This window comes from Rhopilema esculentum, chromosome 20 (assembly GCF_057945365.1).
Source record: "Rhopilema esculentum isolate cy_ngs chromosome 20, ASM5794536v1, whole genome shotgun sequence".
In the NCBI taxonomy this organism is placed as follows: Eukaryota; Metazoa; Cnidaria; class Scyphozoa; order Rhizostomeae; family Rhizostomatidae; genus Rhopilema; species Rhopilema esculentum.
Genome location: NC_142834.1, coordinates 6995318 through 7015795, shown reverse-complemented (window position 1 = coordinate 7015795; position 20478 = coordinate 6995318). Strand labels below are relative to the sequence as shown.

General features: G+C 35.7%; 3 protein-coding genes across 6 annotated transcripts in view; all 3 read left to right on the top strand.

Annotated features, from left to right (window-relative positions):
- Nucleotides 1–1413: 1413 nt before the first annotated feature.
- On the top strand, nucleotides 1414–7206 carry LOC135687375 (methyl-CpG-binding domain protein 2). 4 transcript variants are annotated; one of them, XM_065203920.2, is made up of 3 exons: nucleotides 1491–1604; nucleotides 5155–5195; nucleotides 5834–7206. In XM_065203920.2, exons 2-3 carry the CDS (start codon nucleotides 5164–5166, stop codon nucleotides 6606–6608), a joined length of 807 nt encoding a protein of 268 aa, XP_065059992.1. In that variant the 5' UTR covers nucleotides 1491–1604; nucleotides 5155–5163; the 3' UTR covers nucleotides 6609–7206. The 4 variants fall into 4 exon arrangements, with proteins under 4 accessions (XP_065059990.1, XP_065059992.1, XP_065059991.1 ...); XM_065203919.2 differs by lacking the exon at nucleotides 1491–1604 and adding an exon at nucleotides 1611–1746; XM_065203921.2 differs by lacking the exon at nucleotides 1491–1604 and adding an exon at nucleotides 1636–1754.
- A 145-nt stretch (nucleotides 7207–7351) lies between these two features.
- The window catches only part of LOC135687371 (importin-11), a 53213-nt gene continuing 40086 nt past the window's right edge, over nucleotides 7352–20478 (top strand). Inside the window, exons 1-13 of the mRNA XM_065203913.2 lie at nucleotides 7352–7818; nucleotides 8787–8887; nucleotides 9163–9235; nucleotides 14113–14199; nucleotides 14683–14796; nucleotides 15429–15512; nucleotides 16022–16070; nucleotides 16554–16612; nucleotides 16997–17042; nucleotides 17406–17476; nucleotides 17933–18032; nucleotides 19109–19204; nucleotides 19645–19682. Coding sequence (XP_065059985.2) covers nucleotides 7636–7818; nucleotides 8787–8887; nucleotides 9163–9235; nucleotides 14113–14199; nucleotides 14683–14796; nucleotides 15429–15512; nucleotides 16022–16070; nucleotides 16554–16612; nucleotides 16997–17042; nucleotides 17406–17476; nucleotides 17933–18032; nucleotides 19109–19204; nucleotides 19645–19682 — 1101 coding nt within the window. The 5' untranslated portion in view covers nucleotides 7352–7635. The remainder of the gene's footprint in view (nucleotides 7819–8786; nucleotides 8888–9162; nucleotides 9236–14112; nucleotides 14200–14682; nucleotides 14797–15428; nucleotides 15513–16021; nucleotides 16071–16553; nucleotides 16613–16996; nucleotides 17043–17405; nucleotides 17477–17932; nucleotides 18033–19108; nucleotides 19205–19644; nucleotides 19683–20478) is intronic.
- On the top strand, nucleotides 9274–11354 carry LOC135685739 (uncharacterized). Its single transcript, XM_065201793.2, has 2 exons — nucleotides 9274–10281; nucleotides 10534–11354. Exons 1-2 carry the CDS (start codon nucleotides 10104–10106, stop codon nucleotides 11229–11231), a joined length of 876 nt encoding a protein of 291 aa, XP_065057865.2. The 5' UTR covers nucleotides 9274–10103; the 3' UTR covers nucleotides 11232–11354.

Below are 20478 nucleotides of genomic sequence, written 5' to 3'. Positions count from 1 at the left end.
TTCAAAGCTTGGTTCCTATTCTAAAGTGTTATAGAGAATTTTGGTTGGTTTGAGGGAGGTCATTGATATAAGGAATGGAGAGTAAAGGGCCAATTGACGAGCCTTAGGGAACTCCAACCACCTTGTTCTTGATTGATGGCAAAGAATTGAACAAAGAAAGTTCATAGTCTTACCATAGATGGTCTTACAGAACGAACTTTTCAACTTTTGAGAGAGTATTCTGTTCAACAGCATCGAAAGCTTTTTCCACATCAATGAATACAAACCCCAGATACTCACAAAGACCTAACCAACTTTAAGGTCACCAGTATTTTTTATAGGCATGTTACTATTGAAATGGCCTGATTGATTTTATTTGAAAGAAACCATTTTCTTCGCATACAGCCAGCCGGTCACGAATCTCTCTTAGAACCTTGAAGTTACAGATATGATTATAATAGGTCGAAAGCTAGATTTTGCAGTCCTATGTATCTTTAAATGTTGAAGTTAAGTCTATAAGTCGAGCATGGGAATTTTTTTACCACTTGCTTGAGCTCATTTCCACTTTCATTTTTCTTGCTTATTATTATTTAGATTTTGTCCTGCTTTATTAATACGCTAGTAATTATCTCTATCCTAATCTCCTCTCAAAACCTATCTGATGTGTCTCATCCCATCCAATCCTCCTCCCTCCTGACAAACTTCTCCGCCTTCCATATCGTCACACCCTGTCATCATTGTTTTGGATCTTTCTAAACTTTTTAATTAACATTGCAAACCATCATAGTCAATAGAAGAAGGGCGTGTTTTTTAAATTGACTATGAGCAAACCAACGCGAAGTTGGACAGTACATCTGTAAAATATATACTTTTTTATTAGAGAGGCATGTCAAATAGTCACTTTTTTTCTAAACACATTTGGGATTTGATTTAAGGTGCGTCATGATGGCAAGGTACCAAATTCCGCCCAAATAATGTCGACTGAATTGAATCACGCTGGTCACAGTTCAGTGATCCTGATTTTGGCAGGGATGCTTTTGTCCTGTCGGCAGGTTCCTTTTCGAAGGTGATATTTTGCTCATTATTTTGGTCAGGGGGTACCTTCCTTGTTACATTAATGTCTTCTTGATTCAGCTATCTGAGTGTCAAACAGCTTCATTGAGATGTATGCGAAACACGATATACCACGATGAATCCGATGTGCTTGCCTCAAAGCAAAAACAGTGCTCCAAATAGTCATACCTTTTGCAAAGCCATATAGCTGATTAAAGCGACTTTCTTTCAATATTTACAATATTTGGACTACGATTATTAAAAGTTTTCTCACTATTTTTGGTTTAACACGGAAATTATATGCTGTTGATTGAATTGAATTGAAATGTGCATGCATCCCCCCTGGTTGAGATGCCCGGTGGTGCACAATACGGGTAATTTTTAATTGTACTAATGCGCCATACACTCAGGAATGCCCATATGAACCAGGAATGAGTTTTTCGAACATTTAGTGCCATGGCTTCTGACGGAATACGGATGGATTGTCCTGCATTGCCTAAAGGCTGGGTGAGAGAAATTGTGACCAGGAAGTCTGGGGCCTCAGCTGGCAAATCAGATGTCTATTATTATAGGTAAGATCAGCATTCATATTCATCCTTTGTTACAAGGAGACTGACCAAGTGGATATTCTAAAACTACTGTAGTCTGAGTCGCTGTAAAGAACGAAAGAAGCTGTAGATTGGAGCTCTTTAGAGATTGGAATTCGAAGCACAGGTAACAAAGTACGTCTTAAAACCTAAAGGTGAATTTCACCAAGATGAGAACTTGGGTCCCTTTGTTGGGCCTAAGATAAAACAACGAAACCGCAAAGGTCCAACGTTCATCACAACAAAGTATGCCGTTTCTATATGTCATGTTAAGCAGTTGGCCTATTTCACTTGTTTTTATGGTTCTCTAGTTCCATGAGAAGGTAGCGATTGGATTGGATTCTTTAAATGGAGTTTGAGTGAATTTCAATTTAAAATGCTAAATGCATCCTTGAGAGAAAAGTTTAGAAATAAAGGCCATTAAAGGCCTAAAGCCTTAAGACAGATACCTTCCTGAGCCCTGTTGAAAAGCTTGTAGCCTGTATGTTCAAGACGGTAGCTATAATGCTTGGAAATTTTATTTGTCTTATGGCAGTTCTATAAAGTATTGCAAAATGCAAAGGTTGTGAATGTTAACACAAACAAAAATTGAATAGGTTGAAAACATGGTTGAAAACTTGAATAGGTCATATGATAGCATACCAATTTGATTAGCTTTTATTGCAATAAACACCCAACCTCAATAAGCTCCCATAGGGGTTAATTGATTTGAAGAAGAAATTTCATATAATACCTTCCTTTTTTAATTTATCATTGTTTACTTTACACATTGATCAATTTCACAACATATAACTGTACCTAATCTCTTCATTCCTGTCCCATTTTATATCTTAATTCTTATGTTCGTCCATTTTTTAAGAAGTTTTTTGGACAAAAGTAATAGCCAATGTGTTGCAATTTGTTACAGCTATATATTTCAGACCTATCGATACTTTGAAAAAGTACAACAAAAATTGCTGGTCTGCTGCTAAATAAGCTCCCACCTTTGAACAAGCCCTCCCCTCTAATAAGCCTCCAGAAAATATTTTTTTTGCAAATTAAGCCCCCATTGGAGTACTTACGATGCCAGAACTGGCTATGTGCATTCTACGAAACAGTTATTTAGTCTTAAAGGCATTTGATAGTATGTATATATGGATAAGATCAAGTTTCAAATATATGCTCCATCTTCAGTGCTGTCTGCAATGCAATCAAATCATTTTATGAAAACAAACTAAATTGTGAAATGTCAGTTGAATTTTCTGATACAATGATTTATGATATAGAGTCTAGCCTCAGGCTTTCATGGGAAAAATATAAACCACCACATGTGGTTGATATCCAGGAATCCAGGCATGTGGTGGGGTGTGACATTTTTTTACAAAAATTTATGGTAATAATTATGATGGATCATATGATGGATCTACGCAGAAATTGCTGACACAAAAATGATGACAGCAATAGTTTCAATGAAATTTAATTCACTGAATTCTAAGCATAACTACTTACATTTTTAATAGAAAGGTGCTATTTCTGAAGACTTGAGCAAGTTTCTATGCAAGTATAAACTGGGCTTGTTTTATATTAGCAAAAGCACGATACTAGTACAGAAAAATGTTTGCCCTATCATAAGCAGTTTTCATCAGCTTCAATAATGAATCCTTAGCAGATTCATTGAGAACTTGTTGTTCATCAGGTTGTAAAGACCATTTTTGCTTGTAAATTGGTGCCCCGAGGGCCTTCTGGTATCAAGCATGACAGCTTATTTATGTACTTCACTGGCCATATGTTGATAATTGATATATGCATAAAGATAATGATGGACCATTTTTCATTAAATTAAATGTTGCCAAAATCTAGATTTAGAGCATAGCAAAGTCGGAAGAGAGGGGGATGTAGGGGGATAGCGAAATCTGCATATCCGCTACTTTTGCTAAATTAGTTATCAAAAATGTAAAATCTTTATCACCACACTTAATCTTCCTTTTAAAATTTGAGGACAAGAATGTCTGTTACAGTCTTCTTGTTTTTGGATTTGTTCACTGAAATACCATAAAGCCTTGAAAAGGTGTACAAATCTTGTCTCAATTTTCAGCATCATAAAAAGTGTATGTTTGCCAATGTATGTTTGCCGATGACAGAAATGATTCCTCGAGAATTAATGATAAATATACATCAGGAATATGTAGACAAAAAATATTTGTGAAAATTTGAGAAAAGTTGTCATATGGAGAAAAATAGTCGATGAAGGGACCCACAATTAGGTTTGTAATAATGAGAAGTCGTAATAAATGGGATTCATTATACCCAGGGAATTTGTAAGGAGTTAGGCAGAATTCAAGGGGCCAGACATTTTTAGTCATACTGGAAAATTAGTTATATACTCCTATCTGAGGTTTCATAATATCAGGATGATTAGTCCTAAGGTTATTCCAAACATTTTTATTTAATCCACAGTGCTGATAAGGTGTTAAGCCTTTTCGAAGTGGCATGAAGTAATTGTACCAAGGAAGGATAAACATTTTGACTCATCTTATAAACCCACAAAACCAACAATTTTGAATTTTGCTGTCATAATAAAAGAAGGCATGTGATATTTTGCACTCCTGGAAGGCAGAAGGCATGCGCCAGGATGTGCATGTGCATGTGCGATGGCATGCCTTTCCAACGAAAGTTTGAGTCCATTCTTCATTTCATTTTTTAGTTAGTTTTCAATATTTTCTGAGTAACCACAACACAAAAAGATAGTGCTGTACCATTTAGGAACAGACCTGTATTGATTGTCACTTAAATAGTATAGAAAATTTCATATGTGTATATGTTCAGACTTTTGCCTACTAATAGTTGCTTCAGCGAGGTGTGATGCGTTATCTTGTGTGTTGTTAAAGGTGCCTCAGTTATTATAGGAGCTAGCTGAACACCCTGTTCTGGCTACTATTGTTATGTAGTTCTCAATGCTTGTTCTGTTTCCAATTTGCCAATTATGAATCAATGCTATTTACTGACCATTTGTTGGGAAATCAAATCATCTAAGAATGCTGAGAGATCTAAGAATACTGGGCTGTTGTATAAACTATCAATTATTTTCAAATATTTCCTTCCTTGTGAACACCAAGGAAACATTTGTGAAGTTTTTGAAGCCTTATATTTTGAAGACTAAACATTTTAGTAATGAGATTTTAGGGTTGCCCAGTGTTTGCCACCCTATAAAATCTGGGATGCGAAGATGGCTCATTTGTTAGAGGTGCTGACTACAGACGCAAGAGTCCATGGTTAAGGTCCCTGGCATGACCAAACATTCACCCAAAGTGAGGAGAGTCCCCAGCTCTCTGTAATTCCAGGCATAGGAATCACGAGGTGTGGTCACATTGAGAGGAAGGACCAGGACACTGCTTGATAAGCATCCTAAAAAACGTCCTAAAAACTACTTTCGAATGCTAGGTAGAAACAAATACAAGTACAAACCCTATTAAATCTATATTTTGTTCAATCTTAGTAAAGCTCTTTTAATCATGTTTAATTGCATTTCAAAAAACTTATTCTTCTTTTGTGATAGTCAGCTGCAATGTCAGATGATCTGACCAGTGCTGCTGCCCAGTAAGAATTTAAGTTTTTCTTCTCCAATTCCTGCCCTTATCAACTTTTATTACCATTTCCACAACAGTTTCCATTTTTGCTTGGTAATTGGATCCATTTTGGTACAGCAATGAGACCAATGGTGGCGTAGGAAGAATGGGATTTTTGCTTGGGTTTTGTTCTGACCAATCAGCGCTGCTTGTTCACAATTGAAGATTCTGAGAGAGAACTATTTCTGTCTACAGAAAAAGTTCTTGGGATTTGTAGATATAGACAAATTGCCAAACACCATGAATAAAAAGATAACCTTGCTTTTTCAATTGCAATTGTCATCATTATACTTTTAGGTGCACTCTGGATTCTCATGTAAATGTTGACCTAGTAACAAGTTATTTGGGCATTCTGTCTATTAGGAAAACGGCACACCTGACCTTTTTCTGGAACTTGTTTTAAATGCCAATGGATGTTTTTGCCCAACCACTATATATTTATGATTCAAGTGGCTTATTCTTGCATTTCTTTTAGTAACACCTTTTTGTTGTTGTATATATATAAACTTTTTATCATGTTGAATTCACCTTCTCTGGTTTAAATTTTTCTTGATAATGATGTTTCGTTTTTGTATGTTCACAGTTCTTATTTTCTCATTATATTTTCAGTCCCGAAGGAAAGAAGTTTCGATCAAGACCACAGATTGCTCAGTATTTTGGAGACACTCTTGACCTAACAAAGTTTGACTTCAGAACCGGGAGAATTGATCCAAATATGAAGCCAAAGAAGCGACTCAGAGGCATCGAAGTAAACTATGCAAAGGACTTTGGCAGGCCTACATTGATATCTCCGAGGAGACTTACAAAACGCAGCATAGAGAAGAGAAAGATCAAGCTTATAAGCGATACTCAAGATGAAGCAGAACCTAAGGAATTGATACCAGAAGTTGGTGAAGACAAAGGAACTGTTCGTTTAACAAGAGCACAAGAGCGGGCTGAAGCAGAAATAGAATTGAAGAAAAGGCGTGTTAGAGAAGCATCTTCTAGTCGTGAGCTGAGCAAGCCAAAGCAGTTGTTTTGGCAGAGACGTCTACAGGGACTGCGTTCTGTTGATCCGGATACAAACAAGCCTTCAAAGCCTATCAAATTGCAAGCTGATCTGAAAAGTTTAACGCCAGGGGGAGATCACGAGACACTTGTGCACAGCATAGTATCATACCTTCATAATAACGTCAAAGTTGTAGGACAAAACATGTCGTTAAATGCCTTGAAGAAAAATCCAGGTATTTGGTGCAATCCGGAACAACCTTTCTGTCCGCCTTTTTTCGTATCGCCAGAAATGATCCGTGAGCAAGAAAAAAGAGTCGAGTTAGCAAGAAAGAACCTTGCAGAGTCTATAGAAACTCTAAAATGCATGGAAGAAGATGATTACGAATCTGAGTAAGGTTCTAGTGCTAAAACATTTGTAAGAACAATGTACCTATTTACTATATGAAGTAATGAACTTTTTGGTCATTTCTCCCGAATTCGCCAATTCACACCTTCAGAATGTTTGCCCGGAATCCGGTCTTTGCTCGGTTTCTTTTTTAAGCTCTCTTATTATTGTAGCGCTATCAAATACCAAGGAAATATTTGGAAATATGGAAATATTTGCCATTTCTCTTATACTTGGGCATATCAATATGAGCCAATGCCTAAAGCTTGTAGAGACATAATTTTATGTTGTTTTCCGTCGTTTTGATATCATGGCTAAATTAACCCTTCTATTAAATACTGAATTGGAACAAACTGCTCTTGTCTTGTCTTATATTTTTACTTTTATCCCTAAAGTGTTTGTCAAGCCTTGTTTTCGTCGACTTTCTCCCTGAGTTTCTTTCAAAAAACGTGCTTCTGACCCATCTGTACATTTTGTTCATAGAACAAAACTTGCTATTGAATGTAAACGTTTAGCTGTATTTATCTTGTGTTTTTATCTTGTATTTGCGTTGTGTTTCATAGACTTAATCATTTTATGGTCGTGTAAAGTGTCCAGTTAGTAAGAATTACTTTGAATTTTCTTGTTGTCCTTCTTCCTAGATAATGTGATATCACTAGAATGTATTTAGTTGCAGGGGCCAGTTTAGAAATTATTTCACTTTTAAAAAATTCAGTCTTGTGCGTGTTTAAACAAGGTTTCAAGGCTTGGTTTACTATCAGGCTCGTTGAGTGAAGCCCCTGAAATGCTGTGAATTAAAAGATACAATAGAGAGAAGTTGGACGAAAGTTGAACACGTCCAATTTTTTTGAAGAAACTTTCAATTTGCCGAAACAGCAATTAAGAGATCTAGTCTTAACGTTACGAGTAGAGGTTTACGTTTCCCATTTTTCGGTGATTTAGTTGATTGAATTCAATTAAATGCATAGTGTATTTCAGTCCTAAAGATCAACTTGCTTAAATTTTTTTATCAAACATTTCGCGCCAGTTTTTGAAAATGCCTCGTTTGCATATGTGGCTAATTCTCAATCTTGATGGTCTCAAAACAAAAATGGCAGCTTTGGACATGCTTCTAAAGATTCTCGACCAGGCTGTGTCACAAGACCCTCAAGTGGTCAAATTTGCCGAAGGAAAGCTTAAAGAATGGGAAGACAAGCCAGAATTTTACAAGACTCTTTTGGTGAGTAACGATAAGCTAAATGCTATCCAGTGTTCGTCTTATCAAACATTGACGTATATGTCATCATGTTAAACCTTAACGTTTTAAAAGAAGCTTTGTGTTTCAAGTGTGTTGTTTGAAGTTAGATTTCGATAAATTGTATAAGTAATTGAAGGAACTGTACTACTTTGATCAGTCTAACTTTCTATGAAGTTTTTCTTTAAAAGTTTGTTTACTTAGAAGCACCGGTGAATGGATTTGTCTTGAGAATGTTTTGAAACTCATCATGAAGAAGAGCATGTGAATTTCTGCAGTAGGCTGGAAAGGCTCCTGTATTTTTACATAGTGATTCTTATATTGAAGGTGTCTAGTTACCAAATGTTTGCTAGAGAATCGTTACCTGCGTAGTGACATGCAGGTGCTTAAAGTTGTTGTTTTTGGAAGTTTACTAGCTATTGTAGAGAAGTCTTTTCAAAACACCAATCTGCTGACTTCACAACCAGCCTGGTTGACACAAAGTGTTGTCAAAGTAGCATACACACTTGCACAAAACAGTAACCTTTGGTCTAAAAATGGAAACACCTCAAATCAATTTTTGAGTGGCTTTGGAAGCAATTTCATAAATAGCTTTGTTTTGCAATTTATAGGGTTCCTTTGTAACAGCCTGGCCACATCTAAAGAATTTCACAAAGCTGTGGCATTTTAATTAAGAGAAAATTTCAATATCTTGGTGATTGTGACAATTTTATAAGATTTAAAGTACATTATAATTCATAAATATAAAATTTATAGAAGGGAATTGTTTATCTGATACATTTTAGAGTAGAAGCATTTTTTGTGATATCTTACCATAAATCTCCTTGTAAAAATTTTGCATGTTTGATTACTGCAATGCATTTATTTTGTGTGTTTAGGTTTTCTAATGCATTTAAGAAATGATGGTGATGTTTCTTGGAGATTTTTTATGAGATATTCTGTTGGTTTTTCAGGATATATGCTTCAATCAAGCCCTACCCTCTCACATCAGATGGATTGGGATTCTTTCTTTTAAAAATGGAATAGAAAAATATTGGAGAAGGGCTATCAATAGGTCAGTTTTTAGAAAATAGGTCTTTAATGAAATGAAAAGATTTTGGAACCAGTGACCAGTTGTTTAACTCATTAATTGCAACTTTGACTTTGTTACAGAAGCATTTCCACTGATGTAATCAAACACTTCATTTATTAAGTGAGGAAGTGTAGATGATTCATTACTATAATTTCTCCTTTGATGATTGACAATCGAGCATATATATTGAATATGCACATGTTTGTTTTATTAATTGTTCAAACATAGAAACTGTATATAAATTTCTTTATTTCTAGGATTTTTACTGAAGAAGACAAGAATTTTTTAAAACATTTGCTAATAAGTTCATTCACAGAGCAAGTGAATCAGGTTGTTTTTTCTTACGTATGTTTTTCATTGCAATATTGCAGTATGTAATTTTATCATTAGAAGGTAAGATAAGTTTTTTGCTAAAATAAAAGCTACTAAAATGTATCATAATTGGAAAAAAATATACAATTGTCCACATGAAACAAGTGCCTTGTTATTGTAGCCTGCGTGCAGACTCTGTTGACAAAGTTGAAAATAGGAGAAAAAGTAGAATCTGCGAAGCGAAGCCGATTTTCTTGTTCACAGGTTCCTCAAGATCAAGGAACCGAATTTGATTGGTTGGGGAAATTTCAATTGTTTTTTTTTCAGTTTTCAAAGTGGCACCTTCGAGCAGAAGTATAAATGAATGGTATTGGGATAATAGAATAGGTCTGTTTGTGCTTTTGAACACCTAAAATTACAGAAAAACATTGCATGCTAAAGGAGTTGTTGTTCTAGTGCTTAGGATAAAGTGTTAATGTCAGCAAACAAGAAATGCGGCTCTGTTGCGCAGACTCTACTTTCTCTCCTCTTTTAAATTTCAGAGTCTGCACGCAGGCTATGTTATTGGTGCTGGCAGATGTCTTGGTGTGATATTATTCATCAAATAAATGCTGGTTTAATTTTTGATGCTTCTTGTATTAAAGGGAAGAAAGTAAAGAAACTTCAGATTCTAGGTTCATCCCAAGTTCTAGGACCCCTAAAGCTGAATTCACACTGGACGCGTCACGGCGCGGCGCGTCATGACGCTGACCAAATATGGTTTGCATTAATTGCTGCTATGCGCACGCATCGCGTTTTTTCAGCCATGCGTCACGACGCGTCAAAGTTAAATAAATTTAACTTTGACGCTCGGTGACGCTCCAGAACAATAGTAAAGTCAAGAAAGATGGCAGCTAAAAACATAAACAAAGAACTTCTGATCGAAGCTGTTCGGAAATTACCGTGCTTGTACGATACTAGCAAAAAAGAGTACAAGGATGAGATTGTCCGAGAGAATGCCTGGAAGACTGTGTGCCAAGAAATTTTTAAAGAACGTTATGAAAGTGCAAAAGAACTCGGCGAAGGTTTGTATTTTCTTGATGTTATTTTACTCAACAGAATTTTGATTGCTTGAAAACCTGTTTTTTTAAACAAGTTCGTCGATTTTGAAAGTTAATGCTCATCTTTAAGCAATATTCTATCTCAAACGAAGGAAAATATTTTTAATTTTGAGCGGCAATTTTAAAAAAAGTTTTGCTTCAATCAAGTGATAGGATAGTTCTTATAAAATATATCTAGTTGAAAGTATCCATCATTGACACACTGTTTTTTCTTAGATATGAACCTTGCTCGGAAAACATTTAAAAGCTTAAGGGACAGATTTATGAAAGTGAGAAAGGAGTACAAGCCATCTGGGAGCGCTGGTGGGGAACCAATAGAACCAGCATGGCCATTCTTCAAGCAGTTGCTGTTCCTTGCCCCCTTCATGAAACATAGAGAAACAAGGGGAAATTTTGTTCTTCAAGAGCGGGAAGGCCACCAAGAATCATCAAAAATCAAAAGCACCATTGACACCGAATGTCTGCATGATTTTATTGGCGAAGCAAGAAAAGGTAACGAGCCAGCATTCCAAATTTCGGATAGTACCGTTACCCAAGATTGCACAGAGGATTCTTTTGTAGAATTACCAGCCACTCCGCTTTCCTACGAGAGTGCTGTGCCTAAAAATGATAGAGCTGCAGCTGGATCTCCTTTGGCTCAGTTGGACTCTCTACGAGAAAGTACCCGGCCAAAAAACCCCAAACGCCCCAGACAAGAAAAGACCCCTGACAACAGCCAGTTTTTGATGAAGGTGATTGAAAATACCAATCAGTTCATTTCATCGGCTAGCAAAAGAGAGGAGCCAGATGAAGACGATCTTTACGGTCAAAGTATAGGAAAAGAACTAAAAAAATTGTCGGCCTATCAAAAAAGTTTGGCGAAATTGAAGATTCAACAAGTTTTGCATGAAGTACGGTGGAGCACTCAAGAATAGACTCCTGACTCATAGTAATCTGGCTGCTTGGTGTGGCAATTTTATAATCCTGATTTCCTTTGTATCAATCATTGTTGACAAATAATTAAATATTGACTCATGACTTCACGTTGTTCACATCTATTTTGAATACAGTATTGCGTCAATGTGCCTTCCGATAAGATTAAAGAAGCATACTTTGGTTCGCAACTCACTTAATCAGTGACTAGACATAAATGTTTGTTTTTTTTCAATTTTGCAATTGCAAAGAAAGGGATTTTAAAAAATAGGATACGCAAATGTTCATTATAAAATCCTTGTCCTTCAAGCATAGAATGAACTTTATTTAATTTGTTTGAAGTAGAAACACGATTTTTTAGTTTTTATCCTAGAGTTCTTTTAAGTTAAAAAAACATTTTGTTTCCAAGTAGATTTTTTTAGCAAAATATGATGCACAAATGAAGCCTTGAAAATCAGCTACAGCAGTCTAACTTTTACGAAGTTTCTGCCTTTCTAACTCCTTGAAATGCATAATTCTAGGATGGGGGCTACAAACCATCACTTTATGACCAAATAAATGATGCGAAACATGCTGTTTAATGCTAAGTATGCTAAGTAAGTAAGTATGTTTAATGTTTAATCCCCTTTAAAATGCAAGAAAAAAAGAAAATGATGCCCATCACGGCTAGCCAATTGTTCTATCTAACAAATAGCTCTTTGGAAAAAGGGTCCCTAATCTGAAAGATGTCATAGGCCCCTCAACCCCGCTCTATATATGTTACACCCCTTCATCCGAAAAAGTAGAATTTTAAATTAAGAAGGCCCCTCATAACATAAAACGTTGCAGAACTTCTTTCAGAAAAATCGATTAATTTCTAGAAACTTGACCATGTTATCAAAATATTAAAAACATTAGAAATAATATTCTGTTAAGAAACTGGATCGTAAGAAGTTCTGCGAATATAATCATATTGCCATGGGAGTTCACCTTGAGGAGAAAGAAAATAATCTGCAAGCAAAGATCTATAATATTCTGCAGCTTTTGAATAGTTATTTGTTCCCATTTTGCCAATATTCTGTAGAGCTCCAGATTCTGACACTTCATTTCGCCAAGTGCCCTTGTGAAGAATTCCATGTGAATCTTCGTAGTCAGTATAACCTACTGGGCAGTAAAAACGACCGTAAACTTGCTGCGTGTCTTCATGTTTCTTGAGCCAGTTGTGAAGAGCAACCGATGCCAAAACATTTTTAATGGCTTTTTCTGGGTGAGCCTGTATTGGTGATCTTAGGAATCGCCATCTTGCTGAAAGGATCCCAAAAGCGTTCTCGACCACTCTCCTAGCTCGAGAGAGTCGGTAGTTGAAGATGCGTAATTTCTCTTCAAGGTTTCTTCCAGGGTAAGGACGCAGTAAATTATCTTTGAGAGGAAAAGCTTCATCTCCTATAAAACAATACTTGGCTTTTGTATCAGTGTTTGGCAAGTGACCATGAACTGGAATATTCAAGCGTCCTTTATTCAAACATTCACCAAAAGGAGAATTGTTGAAGACGCTAGAGTCACATTGACGTCCAAAGTCACCAATGTCAACAAATGTGAACATATAACTCGCATCAACCACTGCCATCAATACTATACTGAATGTACCTTTATAGTTAAAGAAAGCACTGCCTGAGTTTGGAGGACAGTTAATTACGCAGTGCTTGCCATCTATAGCCCCCAAACACAAAGGAAAACCCCACAAATTCCAAAAGTCGTCAGCCAGGCGTTTCCAGTTTTCAGGAGTGTTTGGTTGGGCCACAGAAAGAGGGCTCAGTGCTTTCCAAATTTTTTCTGGCACCTCGTCAAGTATTTGGCATACTGTAGACCTCCCGATTCTGTAATTGAATGAAAGTGAAGCTTGAGATTCTCCAGTTGCCAGATATCGTAAAGCTACTGCCATTTTTAACTGTGGAGGCAACGGCTTCCGTAGGTTTGTTGTCTTTCTGACCAAAGATGGGCCTACAAGTCCAAGCAAATCATCGAATGTCGAAGGAAGCATTCGGAAATAATTGAAGTACATTGAATGGTCTTGTACCCTCATTTCTTGAATCAGGTTATCATAATGCCCCTGACGTTCACGCTCCTTCCATAATTTTCTTACCCAAACCGAACGCCGTTTCTTTCTTTCTCTTAATAACGTTAAAGCAATAGCTTGGTTTTGTAATGCGAGAGCAATAAGCACATCTTGCTGATATGAAGCCATTTTATCTAACTAAAAACGCATGACGCGACGCTTCGTGACGCTTTGTGTGTGAATAGCATGAAAAAGTACTTGACGCGACGCTCGATGACGCTCAATGACGCGCCGCGCCGTGACGCGTCCAGTGTGAATTCAGCTTAAGGCTTCAATCTACTTCAGAATTAGCGGTGTGCTTAGATGTTACTAAGAGATAATTGTTTGTTTAATTGAAATGTTTTGTGAAAGTTTCAGCTTTAAATGGAGATAATTCCACAAAATTACAGAGTTTCACTTGGATGACAAAAATACACAAACATATTTCCTGTTAATACTTTAATAGTTTACAAATAAATTTGAAGGTTTATATTTATGAGCTTATTCTTAGATTGATCCAACAGGGATTATATACCCAAAGAATCAACATGAATTGTCTTAACCCCTCCCCCCCGTCTTGTGGAACCCCCCCCCCCCTATTGTCTTTTATTGATTTGATATCTAGCATGATAATGGCAAGAACATATCACTGGAAGGATATAAAACATAAGTGTTAGAAAAGATAGCAATTGCATTTTGTGAGTTGGCTTTTGTATATAGAATTAAATCCTAATCAAGAAAAAAGTGATCATGATCAAAGTCGGGCTGAAAAATAGTTTAAGAGAATGTTTTGATTGATTTAATTTTAGATATCTCTCCAAATAGCAGTTGTCATTGGACGGATAGCAAGAACAGATTTGAAAACATGGCCAGATCTCGTCCCAAAATTATTGCAAGTAAGATCCATTTCAAGTTTTATTGAAAGTTTTAATTTCAATTTTTTCTCATATTCCATTAAAAAGGTGTGGCATCGAGAGTCATATTAAATTTTTTAGATACATAGTAAAGGGTTTTGAAATATATAGTATCAAGTTATTGTAAAGTGAGATGACATTGTAAAAAAGTGAGATATCAAGAAAGTGTTGTGCATTCATCTATTTTATGAAAATTCTATTTTAAACTAAATTTAAAGTTGGTTAAAATAACTAAAATAATGTCATAGTTCACTGTCAAAGCTCTCAATCGACCATGATGAGTTCTGTGCCATAATGCCAATTTTCTTCTACAACAGGAAGTAAGAAGTCAAATTATGAAAATTCTATTTTAAACTAAAATTTAAAGTTAGATAAAGTAACTAAATTAATGTCACAGTTCACTGTCATAGCTCTCAATCGATCATGATTAGTTCTGTGTCATATTGCCAATATTCTTTACAACAGGAAGTAAGAAGTCAAAACAGTATTGTTCAGTACAATGCACTTTTGACTCTAAATCACGTTATCAAAGGCCTCGTTTCGAAACGTTTAGCAAGTGATAGGAAAACATTTAAAGAGGTGAGATTACCATTATTCCAGTCTTTCAGATCAACTCTTTCTCAAATCTTTTTAACGAGTAACAGTTTTGCTCTTCCTTCTCCAACTATCACATAATTACGTGTTTTCAACGTTTCACCAGTTTTCTGTTGTACTGGCTTAATTTTCCCTTAAAGCTGCAAAATGTCTGGATGTTAGAATATTTTATTATCTACGCAAATTGGAATTTCTTGTTGGACATTACATACAGCAATGGACAATATTTTCAGTGTGGAAATTTTGTTGATGTGAACCTTCTCGGCAAACGCTCTGTTTTTAGCCGAAAAGAAATTTCTCTGCCTGATAGTTCTTGTCTAATTTTCAACAGCTTTACGCTTATATTTTCTTTATCAAGTTTAGCAGAAAATGTTCTTTATTTGAAACATTATCCATAAATAGGATCAGAGCTGGCAAACGTAACTATATACTTGTTCTGAACCAGCCAATTTCTGGCTCTGGTTGAAGAACAGTTGTCAAAACTTTGGCTCTTCACAAGCGATTTTTGATTTGCTCTTTTACCAAAACATGCCATGGTCTCATTTACTCGCAATTTTCTTGTGTTACCTTTAAATGCAAAGTATTTGGTCTTGAACTATGGTGATATTCATTTTTAGGTCTGTTCTGGTTTATTAGGATTCGTGTTAGAGTTATGGATTCATCACTCGAACAACTTTATATCACATTTATCTTCAAATCAGGTTTGTGAAATTGTCATTGAGGGTGGATAAGAAAAGTAATGGAGTATCTCATTGTAGCACTAAACATCTTTTGTTTTTTGGCGGTGATTATATACTCAATAGAACCAGCATTACATTTGTAACTTCGCAATAATGTCAATTTGATTAATTCCTGTTTACCCGCAACGCTCTGAAAAGAAAGGAAAGACTATATATATAAAAAGGACAGACTACCCAATGTTCAAAGCATGTGATAGCGGCAACGTGTAATGAAATCAAAGTCTATATGATCCCAATAATACAGTCTGGGACTACAAAGACTTTCAAAGATACAGATAAAACCATACCCTAGATTCACTGAATCTTTTTGCTGGTCTAGAATATTCTCTCTTTTTAAACGGCAGATAATACTGTACTTGTAGTTTTTTGGCAAGTTACATGCAAATTATATAACACATTGCTAAAGAGGTTTTTTTGTTAAAGGAATAACGTATTTTACATGATGATGAAACCATGCTTTTTCATTGAAGGTTCAGTCTGCAGAGCAAAGTTTAAAAATGAGTGTTCTTACTCTTAAAGGTAACTTATTTCAATTTTTTCCTGCTGCTTTTTCATTCTTAAAACGGGCATAGAATAATCAACCCCAGTGCCTTTCCTCTATTTCAAATAAAGTTTTACTAGAATCAATTTAGTATAGTGTCGAAAGGCTAGCTATTTATATAGTAAGAAACTAACCGTAAGAAGCTACTCGAGGCCGCCCTAGAATTCATTCTTGCAAAATTCTTGCTCCCAACACCTTTATTTTGTAATTAACTGACTTAAGTTTAGTTGCTTTTTCTTTTGTAATTTTGCCGTTGCCTGTCTTTATATATTGGCTTTGGGGATAGTCATTGTCTTTCGCTTCCCATGGTATTCCTTCTGTATTGTTGTATAGTAATTTTAGAAAAGTATAGTCTAATGTATTAGACTATAAAAAATATAGAAAAATAATGTCTGAAGTATAGAAATGCATAGTTTATTACAACATTATTCTTTTAAACGTATATCACTGTCCCATTTCAGTTTTACGGAAACTAGTAGTTGAAGGAACCTGTGATGACGTACTGGATTCCTCATTAATGGTATGCCTTGAAATGATTTAATTGCACCTTTACAATTGGTTACTCTAAATTCATATCAATGGTATACATTTTATCGTTGGCTTGTTTTCAGCCACATTAACTATATACTTTCCTTTATTCGTTTTGATGGTTTGATTTAAAACCTGCTGATGTCTTTGGTTGTAGAAAACTTACATGTTCTAACGATCTTCGTAAATTTTTTTTCTCTGGTCCCTCTTTAAAGCAGTACTTTATGTTAAATCAAAACATGTTTTGGTTGTTTGTGATGTAGAAATCTCTTGAAAAATAAATTTAAAAAAATGACTGAATTCTCAACGACAGTCTAGTTTTTGCTGCACACCTCTCAGTATTTAAAATTTGATGTTCTCTATGTTATCATTTTAGCTGCTTAAACTATTGGTTGAAAGAATTCCTGCTTTACTGACATTGCGTATGTATTTGCTTAAATGTAAAGTCGAATTTCTTTTTCCGTTTGATATTACCTCTTATATGGTAATTTTTTGTAATCCCAGCTTTAGAGAACATGACTGCTGAGTAAATAAATTGTTAGGTACTGAATTCTAAGCATTCTGTGTATAAAAATGAATCGATGGAGCGGGTTTCTCGTGTGTATCGTAATTCTGCTTCTTCAATCAATATGTTTCTGCTAATCTAGCTTATTATACAATATTCTACTTGTACGTTATATTTTATTGTTCGTATCGTTTTTTTCAAGCTCTTCTTAAGATAACTGCACAAATATCAGTTTCTCCTTTTGGCAATGATGATTTTGATTTCATTAATTGTTTTTTAGGATCGCAGTTTTTATCTGTTAACATTATTGGCGAAAAATTGGAGAAGCTAATTTTGATTGGCATGAAAACAGTGAGTCTTTTTAGCATTTTAGTCTTACTGCCGTGTTAAAGTAATGCATATGTCTTATTTTTGTGCGTATTTTTTTCGTATTTCTAATATCTTTGTTGTCTCAAACATTCATCTCTTATTTCTTTTGATTTTTTTTGGTTATATGTCGAATCGTCTTTAATTTTTTATATGCTCTCTACCTGTATCGACCCTTAAATCTGGCGATAGGCTTTCTTACCGATTAGTGGGTGGATGAAAAAATGTTGGGCCATACATGCATGCTAGCCGATTTGTGTTTGCGTATTGGTCTCAACAGCTGTGTCTAGGATTGAAGGTTCAACTTTTTATTTGTCCATGTCCATGATTGTATAAAGATTTTTTTGCTGTTGGAGTCAAATTAAAGCACTGTTGCTTCTGCCTTTGTGATTAATGTCGTTAAACCAAGGTATTTTCTTACCGAGTCTGGCTTCTTTCTAGCTTTTAGACACGTTAGACCGTCAACCTCTGCCATTCATCGATGTGCTGGAAGGCTCTCTGAATATGGCTATTAAGTTCTCATTTGTCTGTACAGAAAAAGGTTTGTACCTATTTGCAACACCTTCTCAAAGCAAAGGGCTAGACACATTTAATTGAGTATGCTAACAACTGTTCTTATTGGATCAGTTTCGTGTGTCACCCCCTGTTATCTCTAACAGTGTTATTCATGGTTGATAACTTGAAATATAGACTAATGAACAAGCGTTACGCAACTCCATCTTCATCAAATAAGCTTTGATGAGTTAGGTGTTCAATGATACCTCCCCGGACAACGTGTTCCATGCAACAAGAGCACATTTTGTCTAGATCAATCAACGGATTTGTTTGCAAGGAATAGTTTGCAAATATCATGTCTTCATTCGATCGTGACTCGATTACCCGCCATGGAAATTTACGTTTTTTCTTAAAGAAGATTTTCTAAATTTGGTTCTTGAATAATTTTTTGTACAATTTTCCTTACAAATCTTTTTGGTACAAATTGATTCTGAAGGGAAAAAGTCTGAGAAGGGGTGGGAGGTTAACAGTAACTTTGTTTTGCTTGAAACCTTGAAAAATCAATTCTGGGCAGCTGATTGGTCAATGATATTTTGTAAGCAAATCCGCTGATTGGTCTAGAGCAGCACATGGTCCTGTTCTTCCCGGCTTAGATTTTTATCGCGATAAATATTCAGATTCTCGTGAAATTGCACAAGCTTTTCTTGAAGTTTTTTCATCTACTAACAAGATTGAATATTTCTATTATTTTACGTAAAAAGATTCGTATGCTTTTAAGACACTACGTTCCGTCTCATTTTAGAAAGCAACTTTGAAGTCATCTTTTTTCCCTGCTGCATTTTTCATTCTCTTTTAGAATTTCTTCTTATATATATATGTTGGATAATAGCTTGCTTGTGATAGAAATTGCTTGTTGTACAGAGAACTATTTTCCTTTATCTGAATAATGAAGAATTATGTGACCAATTTTGTTTTATGTTTCAAACTGGACTAGATTTTGTTATCAATGTTTCACTCTGTGACTAAATTCTTCCTTTAATATTTCACTCCGTGACTTAACCTTTTTTTCATTATTTCACTTTTTTTTATGTGGCTGAATTTTCTTTCATATTTCTCTGGTAGATATTCTTTTTGAAATGTTCATCGTACATTGTATCAATCTCATCAGAAAAGCAATCAAATGCAAGGATTACAAGCTTCAAAAGGATTCGCATTCAGGTATGGATTCAGTAAAGATTACATTTGTTTTCACAGGCTAGTTTATGGTATCTTTTAAACCATAATTAAGAATGATTGTTTAAAGTTTGTACGTAGATATGTTGCATGTCTGTAAACTGCCGTCGTAGTTCTTTGTAATTGTTTTGTAATATTTTTAAAGGAGATAGCAAGGTCTTTGACAATAACAGTTCCTCCAAAATGTGATTATAGGATGCGTTTGCTAGAACGGATATCTTCAGTTATAGGTTTTATACCTTTTATCTCCTTTAACGGAGTTAGCTACAGGCCTAGGAATTTTTTAATTGCGTTTCTTAATTGCGCCAGTTATGGTCACGTGGCCTTTTTCAAGGCTACCACAATAATCTCTACCCAAAACCTCTGCCCTTGTAAGGTAATGAATACTGTTATCAAATTAACAGTAAATTTCTTCATGTTCTTAGCTGAATGTACAAATGTGAAGATACAAAAAGCACAAGAGGTAGGCTGGCTTTTTTTTAGCAAATGCACAGTCGGTGCTTTTCTCCATGTGTTTTAACTTGCAGCCTTTCTGTACAATTTTGACTTTAAACGCTTATTACCGATTAGTTTTTAGTCACTTGATTGCTCATTTCAATGTTTGATTTACTTTGGTACGTAGAATGGAGCTGTTGTTTCATGCTTTGATTTAGACTATCAGGCAACTGTTCTGCTTCTCTATGCGACCATCAGGCAACTGTTCTGCTTCTCTATGCGACCATCAGGCAACTGTTCTGCTTCTCTATGCGACCATCAGTCAACTGTTCTGCTTCTCTATGAGACCATCAGGCAACTGTTCTGCTTCTCTATGCGACCATCAGGCAACTGTTCTGCTTCTCTATGCGACCATCAGGCAACTGTTCTGCTTCTCTATGCGACCATCAGGCAACTGTTCTGCTTCTCTATGCGACCATCAGGCAACTGTTCTGCTTCTCTATGCGACCATCAGGCAACTGTTCTGCTTCTCTATGAGACCATCAGGCAACTGTTCTGCTTCTCTATGCGACCATCAGGCAACTGTTCTGCTTCTCTATGCGACCATCAGGCAACTGTTCTGCTTCTCTATGCGACCATCAGGCAACTGTTCTGCTTCTCTATGCGACCATCAGGCAACTGTTCTGCTTCTCTATGCGACCATCAGGCAACTGTTCTGCTTCTCTATGCGACCATCAGTGCAACTGTTCTGCATCCACCACTTTATAACAAGCTTCAATTATTAAATTATTGTCGTCATTATTTTATTTATCGTATATTTCACA

Excerpts from the sequence above, each read along its gene's own strand:
- LOC135687375 (XM_065203918.2), top strand. The coding sequence starts at position 1,489 with ATGGCTTCTGACGGAATACGGATGGATTGTCCTGCATTGCCTAAAGGC. Across the intron at positions 1,605-5,833 it reads TCAGATGTCTATTATTATAG|TCCCGAAGGAAAGAAGTTTC; the intron begins GTAAGATCAGCA and ends TTATATTTTCAG.
- LOC135685739 (XM_065201793.2), top strand. The coding sequence starts at position 10,104 with ATGGCAGCTAAAAACATAAACAAAGAACTTCTGATCGAAGCTGTTCGG. Across the intron at positions 10,282-10,533 it reads TGCAAAAGAACTCGGCGAAG|ATATGAACCTTGCTCGGAAA; the intron begins GTTTGTATTTTC and ends GTTTTTTCTTAG.